Consider the following 26,196-nt stretch of genomic DNA (forward strand, 5'->3'; position numbering starts at 1 on the left):
CTTGTGTTCTTGCTTAACATTCGCGCAGTCTTGGCACCGGTGTCGAGCTACGCTTGGATTTTAAACTTGACGGAAGCCAGCATCTTGGAAATATATATTTGCTCCTTGCTTCAAATCCAATTTATCTCAAAGACTGCTTCTGGATCATTTTTGAGCCGACCTCTAATTGATCATTCACACACAAGTTTGCAACTGGGTTGAGTAACAGTTCAATTGACCAAAGACAGTAATTAACAATTGCAGTAATAACAAACGGTATCTACTTGATAGGAAACGTAAAAGAGAGGAAATAAAAGACAGAAATGAAACACAACTAAAATGTCAAGACAAAGGAAATCCAAAGACCGCTAACTCGAAGGAAAAAAAAGACAACAAAAAAGCACGCTTTGCAAGGCAAGCTAGGAATAAACCCAGGAAAGCATCTACGCCCTAACTCCAAGTGCAAATCTCGTGATCAAAAGACGCCTTTCCATTTCGTCCTATTCCTTCCCTCCCATCTTTTTTTTTTTTTTTTTTTTTGGTTTGGATTTATTTGTTCCCGTTCTCTTATCACTCTTTTCTTTTCTTGTCCTTTCCCCTTATCCATCATCCCTTACTCAACAATCTGCACATCCCCTTTCCTCCCCTGCAACCGCTTCTTCACCAACCCCATGGCCCGCCCCAACTTCAACCTCGACGATCCATCCTCCCCCTTCATCTTCTTCGCAACCCCTCCTCCAAGCATAAACATGCTCTTGGTTCTCTCCATCCCTGGCACTCCAGGCACGGACTCAGCTGCAGCAGTCATAGAATCCGGTACACCAGCGGGGATATTCCGCGCTAGGAGGGCCATGTGGCCAGCCAAGGTAGGTGTCTCGATGAGTTCTTCAAGACGCGGCGGGGGTTTGTTGGGGTTGGCGTTGGCGAGGTTATTTCTGTAGTATGTGGTGGTGGTGTTGGGATGGCTGAGCAGCCAGGCCAGCTGGGCTAAGCCAATTATATCCCCACCAAGAGCAAAGAAGGAGGTTGTTTTCTCAACTGAGACATTGTCCGTCTCCGGGAGATCGAGCACCTCACGCCAGGCATTGCCCACAAAGGCAGTCAACTCATTCACCTGAGCGTTATTCAGATGCTCCAGCCCGGAGTCTGTATTTGTCTCCTCCTGGAACTTGGAGGTCCGGTAGAGCGGCAACTCAAACGGCAGCTGGGGGCACCGTGCGCACAGGTCGGCGGCCGAGGGCAGGGCCAGGTCCGGGTTGCTGGCGAAGCGCTGGGCGGTGCGGCAGAGCAGGCCGAGGGCGCGGTCGGCGAAGATGCGGGGGACGGGTCCGCCTTCGGCGAAACTGAGCATGATTTCGAAGTGGTCTGCGTTGTTGTTGTTGTACCTATGCCCAGTGTTGTTGGCGGTAACGGGAACTGGGGCCGGCTGCGAGAAAATAGCAATATCGGCAAACTCCTCCTGGGCCGTCGACGCACACCCGAAGGTGTACTCGACCCCGCCCATGCGGATGGTTTGACCGCTACCACCGGCACCGCCCTCGAGGTTCTGGTGCTGCACGGTGGATGCAAACGTCGTCCAGCGCGGCCAGGGGGTACAATGGCGGATGATCTCACGGAAGCCGAGAACCTCGTGAGCCATGTTGGCGACCTGCTGGTCCTGCACCTGGCGGAGGAGTGCGCGGACCGTGATGCCCTCTGCGCTATCCTCAGTGTTACCGTCGGTGTCCTCTGACCCGTCGTGGAATCGGACGCGCACGGGGACCAGGTTGAGACAGGGCCCGACCATGTTGGCGACCCCCGGCACGGCGGCGTTGCGGCCGCTGATGGTGTGGCCGAAAACGACGTCGGAGGTGGCGGACGCTTGGGCGAGCACGTAGGCCCAGGCGGCCTTGACGACGGTCGCGGTGGTGATACCGCCCGAGGTGATGGGCGGGATGCGGACGGTTTGTCTCAGGGTCGTCGTGGTGGTCTTTGTGGATGTCCCCCGGTAGTTGGGTCCCTGGCGGCGCACAATCTCGGTCATGGAGGCTCCCGCCAGCAGCTGGGTCCAGTGCTGGTAGTGTTCTGAGGTCAATGCCCCAGCAGACGCACGCAGGTAGTGGGCGAAGGTCGGCGGGCGGGGCACGGTTTCTCCTTGGTAGGCCGCTTGCAGCGCGGCGAGGATCTTGGGGAAGCACACGCCGTCATACTGGGCGTGGGACAGGCGCAGGTAGAGCCGGTGGCGGCGGCTGGGCAGGTGCTTGACCACGGTGAAGGCGACGAAGGGCTCGCCCAGCTGGGGGTCGCTATCGTTATCGGTGTCGCCCATATCCGTGTTCACTCCGTTGTCTTCGCCTTGACTCTTCTCGTCACCAATCTGGAAGGTCTCCAGCGGGGATTCGGTCTCGATGACGCGGAACGCCGGACGCAGGGTGCGCAGAACAACCTGCAAGAACCGCCCCCCCGACGGCACAAAAACGGTGCGCAGGATGTCAAAGGCCTGCACAAGAGCGAAGCAGGCGCGCTTGAGCTGGACCAAGTTAAGGGGCCCGGAGCCGTCGAGGTAGAACGAGTTGAGCATCCAGCGGGACTCGAGCAAGGCACCGGCCACAGACAGGGCCTGGAAGTCGGTAGCGGGCAGCACGTCGGAGATGCCACCCCTAAAGACGCACACTTGGGGCACGATGCGGGCCTGCAGGAAGGCGTCGACGTTGGACTTGGCCACGGCGGCTAGCAGCGAGAAGCGCTCGTACGAGTCGCGCGGGGTCGAGGTCGAAGTGGTCTGCAGCGATAGCGGGGTCAGGGGGGTGAGAGTGCCGCCGCTGTCGAGTTCGGGGCTGAAGACGAGGTCTGGGGTGAGATCCTCTTCAGGAACGTCCTCCAGTACGGGCATGACGGGCATGCTGGCGTGAATGCGGCCCAGCATGGCATCAAAGGTCGGCGCGCGGAAGACGTCGGCCACCGTAAGAGAGAGGCCATTATCGCGGGCCTCACCAGCGAGTCGCATGGCGGTGATGCTGTCGCCGCCGAGGTCGAAGAAGCTGTCGTGGGCCGCGATGGATGCTGTGGGTCGGTCCAAGAGGGTGCTCCAGAGGGAGAGCAGGATCTGCTCGGGGGCCTCAATGTGGCCGGCCGTCGGGTCAATCAGGTTGGGCAATGGGCTAGACGGGAGCGACACGACCATGTCGCTCTCGGAATGGTCGATAGTGCGTTCTTGTTCGGCTTGTCGTGTCGGCAGTGTCTGGAGCATGGCATCGAGCCCGGCGAGGGATAGCCCGGGTTGGTCGACAAAGGCGTCGAGGATGCGCCCCATGGTGCGGGCCATCTGCTGGGCTTGCTCGTCGCCGACAAGGTCCGACCAGTAGCGCAGCACGCAGCCCTCGCTGCCGGCGGAGGTCTCGATGTTGACCGTGATGGCGTACTGTTTCTGTGTTAGTAACCCTAACCCGAAAGCCCCGAAAACCCTAACCCCCAAAGTGAAAAAAGGGGCAATAAAAAGGGGTAACATACCTCACTCGGATCATGCGCCTTCTCCATATCAAACACCAACGTTTCCGTGTCTTCCTCCTCCTTCGCCTCCCCATGATTCTGAATCGAAATCGACGTGTTATACAACGGCCGTCCCGCCATCCCCAACTCATGCTGCACCAGCGCCAGCGAGCAGTGCTGGAACTGCAGACTCTGCAGGTACTCTTCTTGAGTCTGTCTCACAATCTCTTCCAGGGATGTCTGCTTCCCTGCAACAGAGGAGACCCGGACGCGGCAACAGAGCATATTGATCAGCGTCCCGACCGTCCTCGCGATGTTCTCCACTGGCGCATCCCGACCCGCGGTCAGATACCCAAAGCACACGTCATCAGCACCCGTGTAGGCGCGCAAGACCAGAGCCCAGGCGGTGTGCATGATGTTAGCGAGCGTGACGTGCGTGCGGGTAGAGAGCTGGCGGAGCGCGGTGTAGCGGGTGAAGGGGAGAGTGGTGGCGTTGAGGGACCGCGAGGACGCTGACGATGACGATGGGTCAGCAGCTACGAGGGTGAGGGCGCTACTGTTGTTTAGGTCCAGGTTGGGGACGTGGCAGGGTGCGAGGCCCTGGAGGTAGTTCCGCCAGTAGGCGCTGGCTTGGTCGGCTGGTTTTCTGACGATGTGCTGCACGTAGTCGCTGTACAGCGGGGCGGGCGTCACCTGCAAAGTGCCGGTGTACACGGCGGCCAGTTCACCGAGGATGATGGCCAGGGATCCGCCGTCAATTATGGCGTGGTTGACCTCGAGTTTGAGGAGGACTGCTCCACTAGAAGTCGTGCAGAGGGCCAGCTGGTGTGGCAGCGGGTGTGTGGCTGAGCGGAGGGTGACCTGGGCCAGTTTCTGCGCGGCCTCGGCGTCGGTGTGACTCTGCAGCAACACCGCACAGCAGTCGGCCTTGCGGAGAACGACCTGGTCAAACACACCACCACGACGGACACTCTCAACAAACAGGGTCCGCAGCGCAGCGTGGCGATCGACCACCGTCTGCCATGCCTTGGCCAGCCTTGAAGCGTTGATTTGGTTACCCCGGGTGTGCGCGAGACGGTACACCGCGTGGAAGACATAGGCGTCTGGGTTGCGCAGCTGGCTGATGAGCATGCCCTCCTGCACCGGCGTGCACGGGTACATGTCCTCGACCGCAGCCAGGACGGAGTTACCACCGCGAGCCACGAGCCCACGGGCGGCCCGGGGCAGCGCGACGTCGGTCAGGGCGCGCAGGCTGGCGTAGGTCAGTGGCAGACGCGGGTAGTCGCTCAAAGTGGGCTCTGCGGGGTGCTGTGCCAGGGTGCGGGCCATGGCTGCGAGGGTGGCTTTGCAGGCGCGGATCCAGCGCAGGATCTGAGGTCCGCAGGAGAGCGCAGAGTCGTAGACGAAAGTGAACTGCAGCTTATTGTGGACCACGGCGGCTGAGATCTCGAATAGGGCTAGTCGCTGGGTCTCGGGACCGACGTCGGCGGTGGATGGGTCGGTGAGGTCGAGGTCGATGGAGCGGACCAGCGAGGTGTCATCGTTCTTTTCTTGTTGTTGACCGACACCACCGCCCAGATAGTTGAACAGAATCTCCATCGGAGCCCATGTCTTGTTAGATGCCCCGAGGTACTTGTGAGCAAAGTACGGCCGTCCGTTTTGCGGGATGCTTCTCCGCGCATCCTTGGTCCGGCGGAGGGTGTCGAGGGCGTCTGGTGTACCAGATGCCACAACGAGCGGGCAGATGGTGGTGAACCACCCGACAGTCTGGGTTAAGTCCAGTCCAGATCCCTCGGGGGCCTCGCGGCCGTGGGTCTCCATGTGCAGCGTCGGCACGTTCCTGTCGGGGAAATTGGCGGAGAAAGCGTGTACGATGGCCGCAAGAATGAGATCGACAGGCTCCGAGCGGAATGCCTTGTGGGATGCGCCCAGGGCCAGGCCCGTGGTGGTCTCGTCAAGCGCAAATGTTTCGGTCTTGGTCCGGCCATAGGTAAATGGTCCACGCGCGTTCCAGTAGCCAAGATCGGCCGCCGTCTCTTCAAACGGAAGTAGCGTCGTCGGATTAACCGTCTTGTTGTGCGCCGCCTGCTGGGCACACCAAGCCTGGAACGAAAGCGGCATGTCGGACAGGACGCCACCTTCGAGTAGCTGGGTGAGGTCCTGGACGATGATGCGCCACGAGACGATGTCGATGCACAAATGGTGGGCTACAAGAGACACGATGGTGTCTTGGCCGGGGATGCTGAGGAGGTCGGCCCGGAAGACCGGGCCGTGTTCAGGCGAGAGGCTGGCTTGTGCGGTGGCCACGATCGCCGGGATCTCGCTGCGGGAGCGAATAGGGTGCTCAGCACAGTATGATGGGGCCTGTCCACGTTGTTTAGTACCTAGTGTATCTGCGATGTGTCGAGGGATGCTTGTGAGTTACGTACCTTGGTATATTGCTGCTCCCACAGATTCTTGGTAAACCGCGCCCGGAGCATGCCATGGCGCTGGACAAGCGTTCCGAGGGCCTTCTTGATGGCCTCAGTAGAGACGCTGCGAGACACACCCAGTGTAATACTCTGGTTGAACCGGCTGTGACCGCCGTACTGCTGGGCCGACTGGAAGTATAGCGTCTGGATCGGCGACAACGCGAACGGCGTGTCGGTCTTTTGGGTGTTCTCCGTCTTCGTGCCGGATGGGAGGCTCTTGGCAAGTTGGGTGAGATGCACGACAGAGCCGGCCCGCAGCACGTCCTGGACGGAAAGCTTGATGTGGGCGAGGCGGGCGCGAGAGACGACGCCCATGGCCCGGATGCTGTCACCGCCTGCTACTCGTTAGTGAAATGTAAAATAATAGCACAAAAAGTGTAAAGCGAAACTTACCCAGAGCAAGAAACGGCTCATTCAACTTGATCTGCCCAACCGGCACATTCAACTCCTTGGCCCAGATGTCTCGCAACGTCTTGACTGGGCCATCCACCTCCTTCTCATCCTTTTCCTTGAGACCAAGTCTCGCAATGCGGTCATACTCTTCGTTACTCAATCCCTCCACCCAATTCATCAATTCTTCTCGGTCTAGCTCTCCGGCAAGACTCGGCATGCCCTCTAGGACAATCCACGCGCCAGGAACCATGTAATGCGGCAGTCTGTCCCGCAGTCTCGTCCGAATCTCATCCACATCGGACCGGGCCGTTGCCATGTGTTCAGCTGAGCCGTTCAGTTCAGCCACCCGAGAAGACGGTGAAGCAGACGAACGGAACCGAGCAAGCGTAACAACAGCAACCAGCATCTTCTTACACGCTCCCCTGTTCGGCTGCACCACAGCGGCCCTCGTAACCTTGCGATCAGCAACCAACTGATTCTCCACATCGGCCAGGGCCAAGCGTTGACCCTGGACCTGCACCTGGCTGTCCTTGCGGCCGAGATGTTCGAGCGAGCCGTCGGGACGGTAGCGGACTAGCTCGCCGGTGCGGGTTGCCGTGGTGGGTGTAGCACCACCGATGGCGAGTTCGCCGATGGCGCCGATGGGGGCGAGTTGTGTGTTGTCATTCTCTCGCACATCCACCACGCACCAGGCTGTGGTATTTGCGGTTGATTTATTGGCGTTTCTCTCGATGCACTGGTCAACAATGCTAGAGGTCTTGGCAGCCCGACGCCAGCGAGAGAGCAGAGATTGATCCTCGGGACTAAGAGCGTGGATGTCACCGAGTGTTGTCGCGTCTGAGTCAGACTCACATGCCTTCACCAAACGCTGCAGCACAGCATCCAACTGGTGGATCATGCGCCGGGAGTGCCACGAAGACAGGACAGTCTCGTCGTAGTGGAAGGTAGCCTCGACGACAGACTCAGAAGCGGTGCATTCCACAACGAGAGGGTGTGTGAAGAAGCTGTTGGAGGTACTGTCAAAGTCCCACTCTGTAGATGTAGACTCCGTGGTATTTTGACCTTGCGACGCAGTCTGAATTACCAATAGATTCTGGAACCCACAAGCAGCCGCGCATCCCTCGAGCTGCGCAATCCGCTGTAGACCCAGATGCTGATGCGGCACGACCTGGCCGGCCATAGTATGCAGACCCTTGAAAAATTCCACAAGAGACAAGCGGCTGTCGACATTCACGCGAGTCGGCACGGTGCTGAACGTCGGCCCGGAGATATCGGCCACAGACACGGACGCCCCGGGGAGGTCAATGTTCCGCCCGGCGAGGGTCTCACCAAAGGTGACGTCGTCAACGCCGGTGTAGGCAGCGAGCAGCACGGCCCAGGCGGCGCGGACGAGGGTCGGCGGCGTGATATCCGTCAGAATCCCGCTGCGAGGACGGCCGCTGCCCAAGTTGATGGCGCGGGTCTCGACACGGAAGCTGGGTGTCTTGTTCATGCTGGCTCGGCGATGCGCTGGTTGAGGGAAGTGAGACACCGAGGCGCCGTGGAGTGACGCTTTCCAGAAGGCCTCAGACGCGTTCTGGTCGCGGCCAGCTAGATAGCGGATGAAGTGGGCGTACGGCGTTCCGGAGGTAGTTGTTTGTTGCGTGACCGAGAGCAGGCTGTGGTAGACATCCTGCACGCGCTGGGCGAGCAGACGCATGCTCCAGCCGTCGTAGAGGGCGTGGTGGATGCCCCAGACGAAGTCGTGCCCGGATCCGTCGGGTTTGCGGACGATGGCGAATCGGGTCAGGGGGCCGCCGGTCTGGGAGCCGAGGGATTGTCCTTGGACAGTTGCGTCTTCCACGGAGACATCCTCATGCCATTCGATAGGCTTAGGGGAGGTGACCACCTGGAGGAAGCCAGACGCACCGGTGTGCAAGATGCGAGTGCGGAGGATATCCGTCTCGTCGACCACGGTCTGCCACGCAGCCCGGAACTGGCGCATATCGATGTCGTCGGGCAGTGACAACGTGTGAACGGCCACGTACGCGCCGGCCTGGGTGCTCGCAAGCGTGACAAGACCCTCCTGCAGAGGACTGCACGGGTACATGTCCTGGATCTGCTCGGGGGCGACCTGGCATTGGGAAGAGACGAGGTCGAGCAGGTCGTTGACGTTGACATTCCCCTGAACCAGCGAGAAGGGCTTGAGGTCTTTAACAGGGGCAGTTGAAACCTCGGCACCACCGCATATGCGGGCCATGTTGGCGAGAACCGGCTTCTCAAACACGTCCAGCACTGTCAAGTTCATCTTGCGTGCCCGGGCAGCGCCCACCAGCCGCATGGCCGCGAGGGAATCACCACCCAGCCGGAAGAAGCTATCCCCAGCCGAGACCGATCCTGCAGTGAGACCCAGGACAGACTCCCACAGAGCCTGCAGTTTCTTTTCCGTCTCGCTAGCCGGGCGGGTGTTTCCTGCTGATGTGCCTGGTGCGACCTTGGACAGACGATATCCGCTGACAACCTCCCGACTGGCCTGCTCAAGAGCATTGCGCAGCTGTCGGCGGTCGAGTTTGCCAGCCGTGGTCCATGGCATGACCGACACGGGGACGAACAGCTGCGGGACCATGTACGAAGGTAGCTGCACAGCCATGTGGGCTTCGGCGGCCAGCGCGAGGTTCCGCGTGGTGTCGTCCAGTGGGAGCATTGAGAAGGCTGTGCCGGTAGTCCGGGAAACGCAGAAGAAGACGGCGAGGGTCTTGACCTTGGACCCCGCGCTGTTGACGACCTCGACGGCGGACTGCGCATCGGACGGCAGCCCCGCGCGACAGTGGAACTCCATCTCGCCTAGCTCGATGCGTCGGCCATTGAGCTTGATCTGCGTGTCCTTGCGCGAGATGTATGAGATGGTGCCGTCGGCGTTGTAACGGACGAGGTCGCCGGTGCGGTACATCCTCTGGGGTCCTTCTGCTCTCTGCGTGTGTTCTTGTTGTTGTTTCCAGAGAGAAGCCAGGCCCCGAGTACGGGTCCAAGCCGGTGAGCGGACAAACACCTTAGCCGTCTGCTCCTTGTTGTTGAGGTACCCGCGCGCAACAAGCCGGCCCTCCACGACCAACTCCCCGACCGCGCCCACAGGCACCAGCCGGTGGTAGTCCTGGGCATCGACCACCCAAACGCGCCCACCAACAGCAGCACCAATATTCGCCCGGTCGTTATCACACACCCGCCGGGCCTCATCCACCTTAGTGCTCGTGGTGGCCACCACAGAACACTCCGTCGGGCCGTACGCATTCACCAACGCACACCGAGTACCCCAGCGCTCGATATGGCCCGGGGCCATGGCCTCGCCGCCGGTAACCAGCGTTTGCAGACACGCGACGCGTTCCGGACGCAGGGTGCTGGCCACGCTGGGGGTGAGTAAGGTCCAGGTGACGCGCATGTCGCGGATCACGGCGGCTACATCGTCCATGCGGGCTTCGTCTGAGGGCACACACACGCAGCCGCCGACTAGCAAGCACGAGAGAGTCTCCATGATGCTGGCGTCGAAGGTGTAGGACGCGAATTGCAGCACGCGCGACTCGCGGTGCATGAACATGGCCGCAGCGTGGGCCAGGGCGCCGGTGCTGAAGGCGCCGTGCTCGACCACCGTGCCTTTGGGTTTGCCGGTGGTGCCCGAGGTGAAGATGACGTAGGCCGGGTTAGATGGTAAGGCGGGAGAAATAAACGGGGGAGTTGTGTTGGTGTTGTTGCGTGGGAAGTGAACAGGGTTAGGGTTGGCAGTGAGGATCCCCTCGTCCACGACCATTACAGTCTCCGCGATCTTGGCCATCTTCTCCCGGTGCTGCTCCGAACACAGCACCACCGAAGCGCCGACATCCTCAACCAGGCCCTGGAGACGGGTCTCCGGGAAACTCGGATCGAGGTTGACAAACGCGCCCCCGGCCTTGAGCACACCCAACTGCGCAACCACCGTCCAGGCGGACTTGTCAAAGCACAGCGGCACAAACACTTCGGGGCCAATGTCCAGGTCTACCAAACGGCGGGCGAGTGTTGTAGCAGCCCTGTCCAGCTCGGCATACGTAAACGACACGTCCCAGCCGCACACCGCTGGGCTGTCCGGGTGGGAGAGCACATGCTGCGACACAAGATCGTGCACGCACTGCTCGACACGGGGCAGTTCGTAGTCGTTCCACGCCCGAATCTGTTGGATCGCAGTCGGGCCGACCAGGCTCACATCACCGATGGTGCGGTCGTCGGTGTTGTCGTTGTTCTCCGACACCAGATCGGCCACGGCCTGGGCAAAGGCCGCTCCGATATGCTGGATGTGGGTGTCTGAGACGGTGTGGCGCCAGTAGCTGAAGTGGATCTCGACCGCGGCGTCTGTGGCCTCGACGTTGACGGCCACGGCGTACTCGCTGGGGTCGTGTGCATCCAGGACGCGGTAGCGGAGGGTATTGTCGTTTTCCTGTCCTCCCCCACTCCCACCCCCGCTGCGCCGCTGGTAGGTAAACGCAGTGTTGAACAACACCGGTGTCTGCACGGCATGCTGCATCTCCGCCAGAGAGCAACTCGGGTGCGCCAGGGCCCCTGCAAGGTCGGCTCGCATCGTCTCCAGCACGTCGCCGACTTCGGCTTCGGCCGGGAGTTGCAGCCGGCACACGAGCATGTTGATGAGTGCTCCCACGGCGTGTTCCATGTGCGGGACTGGAATGTCGCGGCCCGAGGCGAGGTAGCCGAACAGCACCTCGTCGGAGCCGGTGTAGGAGCGGACGACGAGGGCCCAGGCTAGCTGCAGTAGGGTGGACAAAGTCACGCCCGAGGTGCGGCAGTATGCCTGGATTTGGGAAGGGTTCTCCAGCGTAACCATGTGAGCCCCGAGTGACTCTTTGTTGTTGTCGCCCTTCTCTTTCTGCTGTCCCGCGGACAAGACCGGGAACAGACACGGCTCGGCACCTGAGAGGTACCCCTTCCAGTAGCCAAGGCTTTCATCCCTGGGCTGCGCCTGGAGGTGGGCAATATACTCGCGGTAGGCTGGGACAGGCTTGTTGATGATGTCATTACCGTACGCAGCTGCGAGGTCATCGAGCAAGATCGGCATCGACGAGCCGTCCGAGATGGTGTGGCTGATGTCGAGACGACACACAACCTGGCCGGTGCTTTTGTTTGTGCAGATCGACAGCCGGTGAGGGGGAACCTTGTCGCGGTAGTCGATGTTGTCCAGGGATTGCAGGGTCTGGATGGCGTCTTCGGAATTCACCTCCAAGAGTTGAACCCGACCGGTAGCCTCCCGCAACACAACCTGGTCCATCAGCCCTTCATCACCAACGGCGTCAACAAAGATGGTCCGCAGCGTCGCATGTCGACGGACCACAGCCTGCCATGCACTGGCCAGCTTCTCCGCATCCACCCCCTTTCCAAGTGACGACCCAACCTCAAACACAGCCGAGTACCCATACTTGTGCGGATCCCGCATCTGGCTGAGCAGGAGCCCACGCTGCATCGGCGAGCAGGGGTAGATGTCCTCGACCTCGCGCAGAGCCACACCGGCTTCCTGCAGCCGGTGTTCGAGACTATCAAGGCCGTAGTAGCTGAGCGACAGCAGCGGGAACGCGCTGAGGGTCTGGGCCTGCGAGTGCTGCGCTAGTGCGCTAGGTGCACTGGAGAGGAGAGACTGGCACTCGCGCACCCACCGGTGGATCGAGTCGTGGTGTTTCATGTGCTTGTTGTAGGCAAACGACAGCGTCATCTGTCCGTTGGCCACGACTGCCGAGACCTCGATTAGCGCCAGGCGGGGGACGCTGTTGCCGACGTCAGACGTGTCGATGCTGTGGTCCGCAGCTTGCAGGAAGTTGTCGGTCCGGCTGAGATTCTGCATCTGGCCGAGGTAATTGAAGGCGACCTCGACCGGCCAGCCTTTGTCGTAGGCGGCCCGGCCGTCGGCAGTCAGCATCCGGTAGGCAAAGTACGGTCGGCCCTTGCCTGCGAGGCGTGCGCGGTAGTCCTTGACCCAGCGGACCGCCGTGATCAGGTCGTCGTCTGCTTTGTTAGCACACCTAGTCACAATGTAAATAACATCTTTAGAGGAAGGAAACATACCAGACGACGACTCATCCGGCAAATGCACCGGATACAGCGTAGTAAACCACCCAACAGTCCGCGACACATCCATCGCACCATCCCACACTTCACGCCCGTGGCCCTCATTGTAGATAGTCGGCACACCCTTTCGGCCGTCGGTCGCGTTGCGGTACGACAACAACAAGACAGCCAACAGCACATCCAACACCTCTGTGCCCATTGGCGCATGACAGTCCGCACCTAGCAGCTGAGATGTCGTAGCAACATCGAGCTCAACCGCTTCAGCATGCAACACATCGCCATGTGCATTCGACGACGCGCCGCCAGACATACCCCAATACACCAGATCGGCATCGGCCGTCTCACGACGCGGCAGCAGCGCAGCCCCGTTCTTCTCGTCCTGCGCGCGCTCCGATTGCTGGCGTGTCCATGTCTGGAAGGACAACGACGGGGGGGCTTTGATCGACCCGGTCGCCAAGAAGTCTTCCAGGTCTTGCAGCAGGATACCCCACGATACGACGTCCACGACCAAGTGATGCACGGCGATAAACACGTACACTTCGTCATCACCGGAATTCTCATCATTGTCTTCTTGTCCAGTGATACTGAACCAATCCGCAGCCATCAACGGCCCCCGTTCAAAGTCAAGTGCCGTCTGCGAACTGCGAATCCGCTTCTCCATCCGGCTGACGCTGCGTAGAGAATGAGTCTTGAACCGGTATGACCCGCTGACGTCGGTAGTGATGCGTTGCCGCCAATGGCCGAGACCGTCGCGGCGGAAGCGGGCGCGCAACATGGAGTGGGATTCCACCAGAGCGTGCAGGCCGCGGGCTAGGTCGTGGGCGTTGGTCTTCTTGGCTAGGCGGAGGAGCACGCTTTGGTTGAAGTGTGATCCCTGGGAGGTGCCCTGGGATGGATTGACGTGCATGGCCTGGAAGAAGAGCTGCTGGATTGGCGATGGGTCGAACTCGTGGTGGTCCTCGCTGTTGCTGGCTTTCTGTCCAGAGACTGGTTGAAGTTGCTGAGATTGTTGACTCGCGCTGGGTTGGACCTTGAGAGCTAGCTCGTGCACCGACTTGCTGCTGATGATGTCTGAGACGGCCACACGGATGCCTTGCCCGCGGCACTTGGCCATGACCTGCATCGCTGTGATGCTGTCGCCGCCGAGGTGTAGGAACGAGACGTTGGGTCCGATGCGGTCGGGTGAGATGTTGAGGACCTGGCTCCAGATGGTCTTGAGTGTCTCGTGGAGGGGGATTTGGGGGGTTTGAGGGATTTGAGAGACTTGGGTGGTTTGGGCCTGAGAGACAACCTTCTCGGCGGGCTCGCTGGCGTTCGCGATCTTGTCGAGAGCCTCCTCGCTGAGACTGTCCACAAACTTGGCCACGCTGTTGCGGTCGAGCTTGCCAGACGGCAACAGGGGAATGCCCTCCAGAACCAGCCAAGTCGATGGCACCATGTACGCAGGTAGCTTCTCCCGCAGACGGTCCTGGACCTTGGCCACGGCCGAGGCAGCCGTCCTCGTGATGACCAATTCAAGACCCTTGACTGGTCGCTGAGAACCTTGGAGTGAAAGCACCGCAACGAGACGCTTCGCGCAAGGCCCCGTTTTGGGCAACACCACGATGGCGTGATGGACAGCTTCGTCAGACGCCAGATGGTGGACAATCTCGTCCAACTCAAGTCGTTGCCCGTTGAGCTTGGCCTGCGACGCATCTTTGCGGCCCATGTACACCATCTGCCCGGTCGCGTCGTCGCAGATGCGCACCAGATCGCCCGTCTTATACATCCGACGGGCACCACCAGAGAAACCCATATCCGGAAACCGCAGAGCAGCATCCACAGCCCAGCGCGGAGTCTCAATAAACACCTCCCGCGTCTTGGCCTCGTTGCGGAGATACCCGCTCGACAGCGTCGGGCCCTCGACGAGCAACTCGCCCACGGACCCCACAGGCGCCAAACGGTCATGGTTGTCCGGGTCGACGATCCAGCACCGGCCGAGTCCGCGGCCAAGGTTGACCGGGTTCGAGGTGCGCTGCATGTGCGGGTTGACTGTCGCGACAACGGCACACTCGCTCGGTCCGTAGGCGTTGACGAGGTGCAGTTTGTCAGCCCAAGTAGCAAGGTGGCTCGGGGCCATGGCCTCGCCGCCGAGGATGAGCGTTTTGAGAGTGGGAACGGCGGATGGGTCGAGCACGCGGGCGAAGGAGGGCGTGAGCAGGGTCATGGTCACGCCCATCTCTTCCATGGCCGCCGCGATGTTGCCGTTGATGCGGTCCTCCTCGCGGGGAACGCAGACGGTGCCACCGAGCATGAGGGTCGTGATGATCTCGACGAGCGACGCGTCAAAGGTGTACGAGGCAAACTGCAGGAAGCGGAAGGGGGGGTGCATGCCCATGGCCGGGCCGTGGGCTGCTGCGCCGGAGCAGAATGCCGTGTGGGAGACTGATTGTGTTAGTGTTTGACATTACTCGATATCTGAGGAGAGAAATGATAAAAGAAAACGTACTAATGGTGCCCTTTGGCTTCCCTGTCGTGCCCGAGGTGAAGATGACATATGCCGGGTCACTCGGCGCAGCTGTTGCTGTGGTGTCAGTAAATATTGACTTCAGGGGCTTCAGGGGCTTCAGGGGCAAGTAAGTAAACAACTCACGTTGAATGATGGCAATCCTGGATCTCTTCGCCTCCAACGCTTCGAGCATCCCCATATCTACTGGAATCACAGTGCTCACCACCTCCGCGCACCTCCCGGCATACCGCGGCGAGCACAGCACGACCTCAGCCGCACAATCGCCCACAATCTCCCTCAACCTCGCAACCGGATGCGCCGGGTCGAGCGGGACAAACGCCGCGCCAGCCTTAAGCACAGCCAGGATAGCAACCACGGCAAAAGCCGACTTGTCAAAGCAGAACGGGACAAACCGGTTTTTTCCGTTGGCGCCGACCCCGCGCGAGACCAAGTCGCCGGCCAGGGCGGTTGAGAGTGATTCGAGTTGGCCGGCTGACAACGTCGCGTCCCAGCCGATAACAGCTGTCTCGGACGTCCCGCGGCGCGTGAGCGTCTCGGAGATCATCTCGTGCACGCGACGTTCGACCAAGGGGCCGGGGGTCGTGTTCCACTGCCGCAGAACAGTCTGGTCCTCGGCGCTTAGCAGATCGATGTCACCAACCAGTTGTTGCTGGGTGTCCACCGCGGAGAGCCGGTTCAGGATGGTCTCTAACTGTCCCAGCATGCGGGATACCTGCCATTGAGGAACCACCTCCGCGTCAAAGATAGCCCGCAGCAGCACCTCTTCTCCGGCAGCCCCATGACCAAGCGTGCAAGTGACGTTTAGCGGGAGGTTAAAGAAATCCGCCCCCTGCTTCGTCCCATCACCTACCATCCCGGCCCACAGCGAGTCCTTGTCGGGCGTCTCATCGGCCATGTCAATCGCCAGCAAATTGGCAAACTCACATGCGGCTACAATCGCACCACCGAGAGCCCGAATGCGCGGAAGACCGGCAAACTGATGCGGGGTGACGTCGTTCAGTTGACCCTGCACATCCGCGAGGAACTGCTGGATGGTCAGAGTGCGGTCGATGCGCACGCGCCGGGGCACGGAAGCGAGGGTAGGCCCGACGAGGTCTTCGATACCGGACATAGACACGTCACGGCCGTTGAGGATTTCGCCAAACACGATGTCGGGCGAAGAGGCGTATAGTGAGACGACGAGGGCCCAGGCTGTGCGGAGGAGGGCGGCCGTGGACAGTGTGGACTTGGGCTTGGTAAACTGAATGGCCCGAGTAACCTGTGTCATAGCCTGGACGCGGTACCCAGGATGAGGGAGCTGGGGAAAGTGTGTCGCGCCAGGGGCGGACAGTTTGTCGCTCCAGAATTTGTCGGATACAGACGCGTCGAGAGACTCCAGATGTTGCACGAAGCGGGAGTAATGCGGGACGGATGGGACAGGCGTTCCCGGGTTGCGATATCGGGCCTCAACTCGACTGAGAAGGCCTGGTAGACTCCAGCCATCGTAGACCGCGTGGTGGGCCGTCCAGGCGAACCTCGGCCGCTGCTGCGTAGCGTGGTTCTCGATGGTGTACCGGGTCAGAACACCGCCGTCGTGAGGGGGTAGGTGACGGTACTCCTCGGTGAGAGACGTAGTCCACTCGATCTTGGTCTTCGCCACAACCTGCATGAAGCCGAGGTCCTCGACAAACACCACGCGCGTACGCAAGATGGCTTCCGAGTCGACGACCTCCTGCCAGGCTTGCCGGAACCGGGCCAGGTCGATATTGGAGGGTAGCTCGTACCAGTTGACGGCCACATAGGCGCCGGGTTGTCGTTGTGAGGCTGCGACGAGACCTGCTTGCAGAGGTGTGCAGGGGTAGATGTCCTCGATCGACTCAGCATCAAGCTGGCAGATCGCGCCCACCTGCTGGCGAAGTTCCCCAGCCTGAGCTGGAGTTCCCTTGATCATCGAAAAGGGCTCAACAGGGCTGGGGAAACTCTCGACTGTAGCCACTGCGCCGACGTTGTTGTTGTTGTTGCTAGCAGCCAGAGAAGCCGCCATATCAGACAACTTAGCTGACTGAAAGATAGTCGCGACAGTCAAGACCACCCCGCGCTGCCTTGCGGACGCAGCCAGACGCATGGCCCCGACCGAATCGCCGCCGTGGATGGCAAAGCTGTCGTCGGCCGTGATGGACGCGGCCGGCACACGCAGCACCGAGGACCACAGCTCTTGCAGCAGTTTCTCCATCGGCGTTTCCGGAGCTCGTCCGCCCGTGGTCTCCATGCCCAGACGGTATTCGGCCATCTTGTCCAGAGCCAAGTCCTGGGCCATGGTCCGCAGGCATCGCCGGTCCAGCTTGCCGGACGAGGTCAGCGGCATTCGAGAGACGGGGAAGACCAGGCGGGGGACCATGTAAGCGGCCACCTGGGATGCTACAGAGGACAGCACGGACTGGGCCAGGCTGCGGGACTTGTCGTCCATGGGGAGGATGTTGATGTCTTTGTCGTTGTCGTTGTCATCTTGCAATAAGACAAAAACAGCCAACGCCTTCTTCCCATCTGCCGGCACGATCAGCTCGACAGACGACTGCGCACTCGCCGGCAATGCCGACTTGACGTGGTGCTCAATCTCACCCAGCTCAATCCGCTGCCCGTGCAACTTGACCTGAGTGTCCTTGCGGCCGAGGTAGATAATCGAGCCGTCCGAGTTGTACCGCACTAGATCGCCCGTCTTGTACATCCTGCGACGGTCACCCTTGTGGGCGTGATAGGGATCCAAGGTAGCCCAGGCTGGCATCTCGATAAATGCCTTGGTCGTCTCGACCGGTCGGTTCAGGTACCCCCGTCCGAGAATGGGCCCTTCGATGACCAGTTCTCCGACACACCCCACAGGCACCAGCCGGTCATGATTCTTCGGGTCAACCACCCACGACACGCTGCCGACACTCTTTCCAATGTTGCCGACGTCGCCGTCCGCAGTGAGATGCAATTTGTGCGCCGAGTTGATGGAGCATTCGCTGGGACCGTACTGGTTGTGCACGGGGATGACACCGCCCCAGGCGTCAAGCACTTCCCTCGTCAGCGCCTCACCACCAACGGCCATGCCCCGGATCGAGGGCACCTGTTCAGGCCGCAGCATAGCAGCCACCGTTGGAGTGAGATCCATGAAGTTGGCGTTGAGCCGGGCGATAGCCCCCGGGAGATCCCCCAGACGGTCGGCGTCCGAGGGCACACACACGCACCCGCCGTGAAGGAGGTTGGTAAACATCTCCTCGATGCTGTTGTCGAAAGTGTGGGCTGCGAACTGCAGGAACCGGGTGTGTGGGCCGAGACCTAGAGCCGCGCCGTGGGCGAGACAGCTCGAGACCAGCGCGTGGTGGCAGAGGACCACGCCCTTGGGCTTTCCTGTACTGCCCGAGGTGAACATGATGAAGGCCGGGTTCTCGGGGGTGACCCCCGAGTCGATAGAGCCATCATCAGGGATGCCTCTCGCAGTGAGTCTAGCCAGCAGCGCCGACCCGACAGCCACGACAGAAGGCACCATGTTGATAAACATGCCCGCGCGAGCCTCCGACGCGACGACGACGTTCGCGCCAGCATCCTCAACCTTGCCCTCGAGCGCCGAGGCTGGGTGCGACGCATCTAGCGGAACCACACCGCCACCAGCCTTGAGCACGGCCAGCATAGCGATGGTTGTCCAGGACGTCTTGTCGAGACACACGGGCACCAGCACCTCCGGGCCAACACCGAGCGACCTCAGGTGCCGCGCAAGACGGTTGGCCGCGGCGTTCATCTCGGCGTAGGTGTAGTCGCCGTCCCAGCCGCGGATGGCTTGTGACTGTGGCCGGAGAGCCACTTGTTGCTCGACTCTGTGATGCAAGCAGTCTTGTGTCGTGGCTGGCATGTTGGCGTTCCAGTTCCAAATACGGTCCTTGCTGGTAGCGTGGACGTTGTCGAGCTTGGAAAGAGGTGTGTCGGCGTGTCCGTTCTCGGCCATGTTGTGTAGGGCCTGCAAGAAAGTAGCGGCCACATGCTCGGCCTGTTCCGGGGCGACCGCATCGGTCCAGTAGTCAAGGTCAATGTCTGCTCCGCGGTCGTCTGTCTCGACGTTAAGCGAGATCGGGTACTCTGTCGGGTCGTGGATCGCCCCGAGGTCTTCACAGACCAGCCCGTCCTCGCTGATGCCGTTGGACGGAGAGTTTGGCTCCCGTCGACGATACGAAATACACGTGTTGAACAGCGACATCCCACCAGGCACCTGCAGACCATGCTGCACCTCGGCCAGCGACACCTGCGCATACGGCATGCACTCGAACAGGTCCTTCTGCACAGTCTCGAGCAGGCGCAAAAGCGAGGATTCGGCCTCGAGTTTGACCCGCTGCGTGGCCATGTTGATGAACGGTCCGACTGCATCTTCCGAGCCCTCAATAGTAGCTGCATCACGACCCGAGACGAGGTACCCAAAGCACACTTCGTCCGTAGCCGTGTAGCAGCCCAGCGTCAGAGCCCAAGCAGCGTGGAAAGCATTCGGCAGGGTGAACCCCGTCGCGCTGCAAAAAGCTTGGAGCTTAGCGAGCCCAGGGAACGACACGCGGAGGGTGCGCAGCGCTTTGTTGGCCTCAGGAACATTGACACCGTCGTTGAGCACGGGGAAGTGACACGCGTCGACGCCGGAGAGATGCGTCTTCCAAAAGGCCACGTCGGACTGCAGATTGCGCTGCTGCAGACTGGCCACGAACGGACGGAAGAGGGGCTTGGGGTTTTTCGAGAGAGAGCCTTGGTAGGCCCGGCCGAGATCGCGGAGAAGAATATCCATGGAAGCGCCGTCCATGATGGAATGGCTCATCTCGAGAACGCAGGCGACAGTGTCACGGCTGTGGAACACAGCAAGACGGTGCTGCGGTGCCTCGTCTGCGTAGTCCATGGGCTCGAGAGAATTGACAAGCGCGTGCACCTCCTCAGCATCGGAACACTGGCGGACGGCCATGGGTGGCTCGACATCCCGGAGAACCACCTGGTCGTGGCTGCCGGCCTGTGCTTGGCTGAGGGCATCAACAAAGACGGTTCGCAGTAGCGCATGGTGTTGCACCACTTGCTTCCACGCGCGCACTAGACGCTGCACGTCAACAGCACGGCCCTTCTCGCCGACCTTGGCCTCAAAAGCCCGACGGACGGCGTAGACGCTCCCGCTGTCGTCCTTGGTCCGACTGAGCAGCAGCCCCTGTTGGATGGCTGAAGTCGGGTAGATATCCTCGACAGCATCCCAGCCTTGGCCGTTCGTGAGAAGAGCCAGCTTGGTCTTCTCAAACACGGCCAGATCCGCCGATGACAGTCCGGGAATCAAGTTGAGGTCACCTGCGGTAGTCCGGCGTTGCATCTGCGGGAGAGTAGCAGCCGCTTCGACAAGCACCCCGCGACAGTTGTTCACCCACTGCCGGATGCGCTCCTGGTGCTGCATTGTGCCGTTCCACGCAAACCCAAACCGCAGCACGCCCTGCACCACCACGGCCGAGATCTCAAACAGCGAGAACCGCGGCGCCCGCTGACCAAAGTCCGCCGTAGGACTGCCTGCGTGCGCTTCGCCCGCCATGGTCGCGCCCTCGGCTGGCTGGAATAGGCCGTCCTTGCGCTCGAGCTGCTGGTACCGGCCCAGGAAGTTGAACGACACCTCCATGTTTTGGTGTCGCGGCATCCACTCCTTGCGACCCTCGGCCGTGTGGAATCGGGATGCAAAGTAGTTGCGTCCGTTACCCGGCACGCGCCGACGGAGGTCCTTGACCTGGATGAGTGCGTCGGCCAGAGAGGTGGGGGATGAAAGGGCCACGGGGAACAGTGTGGTAAACCAGCCGACAGTCCGCGCAATGTCGATGTCGTCTTTTGGCGGTTCACGCCCGTGGCCCTCGTTGAAGATGGCCGGGGGGTTCCGGTCGGGAAAGGCAGCTCGGAACGACCAGATGAGGGCAGCCAGGAGGAGGTCAATGGCCTCTGTTGTAAAGGGAGTGTGGCAATCGTGGAGCAGCACATTGCTCGTGTCGAGGTCCAGGTCGAACCCCTCACAGGCTACATCACCATATTGATTCGGCCTATCCTGCATGCCCCAGTAGGCAAACTGCGAATCAGGGACGTCGTCCGCGCAAGGGAGGACATCACGCAAAGACTTGCCGGAGCAGTCGTCGATCTGAAGAGCGGCCCACTTGCGGAAGGAAAGAGAACGGTGGAAAGGAATTGCCGCTGACGACGGGTTGTCCAGCAACTCCTCGACCTCTTCCATGACCACGCGCCACGACACCAGGTCAATGACCAGGTGATGCGCCGTCATAAACAGGATCTGCTGGCGCTTATCCCTGACTTCAAACAGCTCGGCGGCCAACAGCGGGCCCGTCCGCGCATTGAGGCAAGACTGCGCGCTGGCCATGCCTGTGTCCGAGTCTGCTCGGGTCGCGATGGTGTGTGCGCGGAGTCGGTAGGAGGTCTCGACCTCGGAGGTGATAAACTGCATCCACTCTCCCGTTTCCTCCTCTTGTGCGAACCTAGCTCGGAGCATCGCGTGCCGTTGAACAACAACCCGAATCGCATCCCGGACCGCATCTTCCTTGACCGGCCGGGCCAGGCGCAGGCAGAAGCTCTGGTTAAAGTGAGCATCGCCACGGACGCCACCCCTCACCGCAAAGTGCAGGTGCTGGATAGGCGTCAGCGCAAATGGCTGATTTAACGCCGCCTTCTCTGCGGCCTCCTCGCCCTCGACCTGCTGCTCAGTCGGCGCGCTCGTCACCTTGGCCACGGCCGCAAGCTGCCTCAGGGATTTGGCCTTGAGGACATCCTGCACTGACACGCCTAGTCGTGCCTTCTTGGCGTGGCTGGTGCATGCCATGGCCGAGATCGAGTCCCCGCCGAGACTGAGAAAGCTACGGTCGCTGGCGGAGATTTGGTCCGCGGGGAAGTTGAGCACCGCGCTCCAGATGTCGCGGAGCGTGCGTTCCACTTCGCTTAGCGGGGTGTTGTCCTCCGGGCCCGCCGAGGTGGTCGTTGTGTGCTGGGCCCGGATCATCTCCTGGCATTCTTCTGCCGTCAGGGCGTCTACCCAGGTAGACACTGTCTTGCGGTCCATCTTGCGCGACGCCAACATCGGAACGCTCTCCACGCACAACCAGGTCGACGGCACCATGTACGCGGGAAGACGCGATCCGAGGCGAGTCCGGATGCTCTCGAGAACGGGCTCCGTCAACGATGGCGTCTTGGTCAGTTTCATGACACCAACGGCATCGCCTGACTGGGACGCAGAAGCTGAAGCAGCCGCAACAGCCGGATCAGAGAGCGAAACCACAGTGATCAGACGTTTCGCCAAAGGCCCCTTCTTCGGGAGGAGCACCAATGCGTGCTGAACGGCCTGGTCAACCGCCAGATGGTGTTCAATCTCACCCAGCTCGATACGCTGTCCATGCAGCTTGATCTGGGTGTCCTTCCTCCCGACGTAGCTGAGAGACCCCGCATCGGAGTTGTACCGACCCAAGTCTCCCGTCTTGTAGAACCGACGCTCCGAACTATCGGCCCAAGCTGGACCATAGATGAAGCTGTCCTCCGTCTTGACCGGGTCATTGAGGTACCCCCGCGCCAGGCTCGGGCCCTCGAGGAGCATCTCACCGACACAGCCAACAGGGAGGAGCCTGTTGTGGTTTTCCGGGTCGACGATCCAGACGCGCACACCGCAGGGCATGCCGATGTCGGTGGCTTCCGAGTCTGGGCCAACGCGCGAGTTGACCACCGCCGCGACGGAGCTCTCCGCGGGGCCGTAGCCATTGACCAACTCAATGTGAGACCACGTCCCGACGTGCGTCCGGGACATGGCCTCGCCCGCCAACACCAACCGCCGCAGCCCGGGCACTGTGGCCGGGGTGAGGAAATTAATGAATGACGGTGTGAGCACGGCATGGTCCACCTTCATCCGGTTGATAGCTCCCGCCAGGTCATTGAGTCGGTCGTGCTCATCCGGGATACAGACGCACGCGCCCACCATCAACGGCGTAAGGATCTCCACCAAGCTGGCGTCGAACGTGTGCGCCGCGAACTGCAGCACCCGGCACGTCCCGTCGATCCGCAGCCCCGGGCCATGCGCGCGGGCGCTCGAGCAGAACGCTTGATGCTCGATCAGGGTGCCCTGAGAAAGTTAGCTTCGGATATTCTTCAACCAACTCAACGCAATGGGATTAGCATCGGCGTACCTTTGGCTTGCCGGTAGAACCGGATGTAAAGATCACATAAGCAGCATTGGTGCTGCGAACTTTGGAAACCAGTGTGGTCTGCGCATTGCCCTTGGTCGCCTGGGCAATCGTCTCCTGGTCGATCGGCAACACTGTGTCGACGACGCCAGCAAGCTTCTCAGCGAGGTGCGCCGCGGAAAGCACGAGCTTGGCTCCGACGGACTCGCAGAGCCCCCTGAGCCGGTCCAAGGGATGGGATGGGTCCAGCGGGACAAAAGCACCACCGGCCCTCATCACGGCAAGCATGGCGACCACGGTCCATTTCTGTTCTTTGTTAGTTCACTCGTCTCAAGAGAGACTGCTAAGTGGCCGACTGAACCTACCGATTTCTCGAAACACAGCGGCACCAAAACCTCAGGCCCGACGCCCAAGCTTTGCAGCCAAACTGCCAGCCGCCCCGAAACAGCATCCAGCTCCTGGAACGTCAACGATCCGTCCCACGCACATACAGCCTGCACATAAGGGTGATCCCGCACGCGGTCCGCAATCACATCGTGAATGCATCTCGCGACCGGGTCGAGCCGCGCATGCCGCTCGTTCCACGCCTGGACCTGCTGCGCGTTGGCCGCGCTCATCATCGTCGTGGACGACGACGTCAGATCCCTCAATGGCGTCTCGGGCGGGCTCAACAGGACGCCGGATAGGATGGCGCCTAGCGTGCTGGCCACCCGCGCACCCTGTACGGCCGACATGCCGAGCGCGTCGCCGTTCCATTCCAGGGACAGCTTCAGGCTGTTGCTGCGGCTGATGCCGTTGTGGACGTGACCCACTCGCTGGGCCAGGAACCGGATTTTGTGGTGTTGCTGCAGCCAAACGTCAGTTTCATATTTCGTGCATCTTAATTGTCGCCATCGTCATCGTCACTATCGCCAACAGGATCGCGTGCTGCATTGCATGCAGCGCGGCAGAGGGCAAAATCCCAATTGGACGAATTGGACGGGGTGCATTTTGTCCGGGCCGCAGTCGCGGTCGCGACGGCAAGTGCCAGTGGAATGGTTGCCAATTCCTGGATGCACTCGCCCAAAAAAACGTTGTAAAACGCGACCAAAGCGACACGCTCCAAAATACGCTACCAAAATCGAATCTGCCAAAATGCTGGCAAATACGACGGTAACGCCAAACGCGCAAGGTGTGGGCGGAACGGAACCACTTACCGGTGTCAAAACAGGGCACGGCGTCGATCGCCCAACGGAGCTCCACAGCACCACCGCACTGTCCAACATTGACAGATCCGAGTTTTCGGTTGCGACGAACCGGGGTGGGGCCCGGGTCCAGGAGCCGGCAAGCTCCGTCTTGGCGCGCCCCACAACCCCGGCAATATTGCCGGCGTCGTCGGCGACAACCACACGGGCCACCTGCGGACCCTTCTGTCTCCGGTTCCGGTTTTGGTCCCCGTCGTCGTGACCCACAGCAAACGCGTGCTCAAACGCAAAGCAGGTGTCGTCCTGCCCGGTATAGCACCGCAACAGCAGCGCCCACGCGATGGCGAGGACAGCACCCAGGCCGTCCACGTCGTCGGCCGAGAGCTGCTGCAGCGCCGCGTCTTCGCGAGCTCCGTCGATTTGCACCGGGGCGGATTCAATGCGAGCAACCGAGCCCGAATCCGTATTTGGGCGGCCGAACCGGGGAAAATGGCAGGGCGTGAGACCCCGAAGGTAGGTCTCCCAGTCGTTGGTGTTGGCGTGAGAATCCATGGGGAAAATAATGGACACGTAAAGTTGGCGAGTATTAGTCGGGATTTGTGGCGAAGTGTGGTGAGTTGGGTGAATTGGAGGAGAATGAGTGGTAAGTTGGCGAGGAACAAATGGGAATTGGTGAGAATCGATGTTGGGTGCAATTGACTACAGGTCAGCGTCAACTGACGGAATCCGGGTTGTCGTTAAGTTGAGATTGCGAGAGTCCTGGGAACCGGTGATGTGAGGTCAAAAGTGTGGTAGTGGTTATCACTCCGGGTATCAATGTCGGTGGTGAGGGTGGCCGCTCAAGGTGAATAGTGTCACCGAGGCGTTTCGGTGGTGGAAATTGGGAATGTCGTTTGTGCCGTACAACTTGGATACCTGTGTTGCCGTGAATGTTGCTGAAAAATCGGTTCAGCAAACGCAAATATGCGGGCGGCGAAAGGGCAGTTTGCGGAATGCAGGTATGTCCGTAGGCTTCTCGACGGTGATAAAAGGGCGAAGGGGCAAAACACCGAAGAATATTGCTGCAAAAATGCAACGGTCTTGGTTCGACTTGGGCAGGCCGTCTCGGCAACGCAATGTAGATCACGCAACCTGTCCGGGTATACCCCAACTTATCGCTGAAGCAAGAACCACGGTGGGACTGACCAGGGGAATACGAAAAACAACGATCGCAGGAGTCAACGTCCATGGCTCAGGATCGACATTTCGCCAGATATACATGTGCAACCGATTGCCCGTATCCCAGCCTGTTGGATCGCCATGTCATCAAAACACCTTCCAGCTCGTCCCGAACATCCGCCCTTCACTTCAAACGTTCCAAGACAGGCATGGAAGACGAACCAAAATTTCAAAGACGGGGGAATAGTTGCGGCCGCACCGTTCTGAGAATAGCTCAACATTGACGCTCGTGTGCCAGATCCCGGGGTTGGCTGGGGTTCGCTCTCGCGTTTGTCTTGTTGTCTTTGCAGTGATATTGCTCCGCTTGCATGTTTTCCCCTCTCTCATTACCATAGTATTACCCCATCCATCTCCGGCTCATCCGCTTCGCCACGATCGGAGCGGCGGAGGGCACAGCGATGACAGTTACACTACAAGGTACCATCTCGAAAAATCTTGACAGACGGTTATTTTTGGGCCGCCCAACGATGCCGGCCACCATGAATTTTTTTCCCGCATCGGGGTGCCTTTCGACTCTGGCCCCAAGGGGCCCAGACCGTCGCTGTCCATTGCTGCCCTGGGTAAAGTCGCAGCCCGGTCCGTCGCCTCGAGCATCGATCGACAGTATTGTTACGCCTTTGGGAAGGTACTCCAACACGTGTACATTCATCCTGAGCCTGGCTAGAGCCTGGAAGATGCTTTGGACGGTTCCAAGACGGGAACCACTGGTCGTGCATGCA

At 60.5% G+C, this 26,196-nt stretch overlaps 1 protein-coding gene across 1 annotated transcript; it reads right to left on the bottom strand.

Moving 5' to 3' along the window:
* Positions 1–592: 592 nt before the first annotated feature.
* C8A04DRAFT_32527 (putative nonribosomal peptide synthase) lies at positions 593–24,811 on the bottom strand (the record flags this gene model as incomplete). Its single annotated transcript, XM_062782126.1, has 10 exons — positions 593–3,379; positions 3,469–5,811; positions 5,877–6,253; positions 6,312–12,323; positions 12,384–14,810; positions 14,875–14,949; positions 15,019–23,014; positions 23,079–23,381; positions 23,441–23,920; positions 24,272–24,811. 10 exons carry the CDS (start codon positions 24,809–24,811, stop codon positions 593–595), a joined length of 23,340 nt encoding a protein of 7,779 aa, XP_062633326.1.
* Between the last annotated feature and the right edge of the window lie 1,385 nt (positions 24,812–26,196).

This window comes from Dichotomopilus funicola (genome assembly GCF_033296635.1).
Source record: "Dichotomopilus funicola strain CBS 141.50 unplaced genomic scaffold C8A04scaffold_91, whole genome shotgun sequence".
Taxonomy (NCBI): Eukaryota; Fungi; Ascomycota; class Sordariomycetes; order Sordariales; family Chaetomiaceae; genus Dichotomopilus; species Dichotomopilus funicola.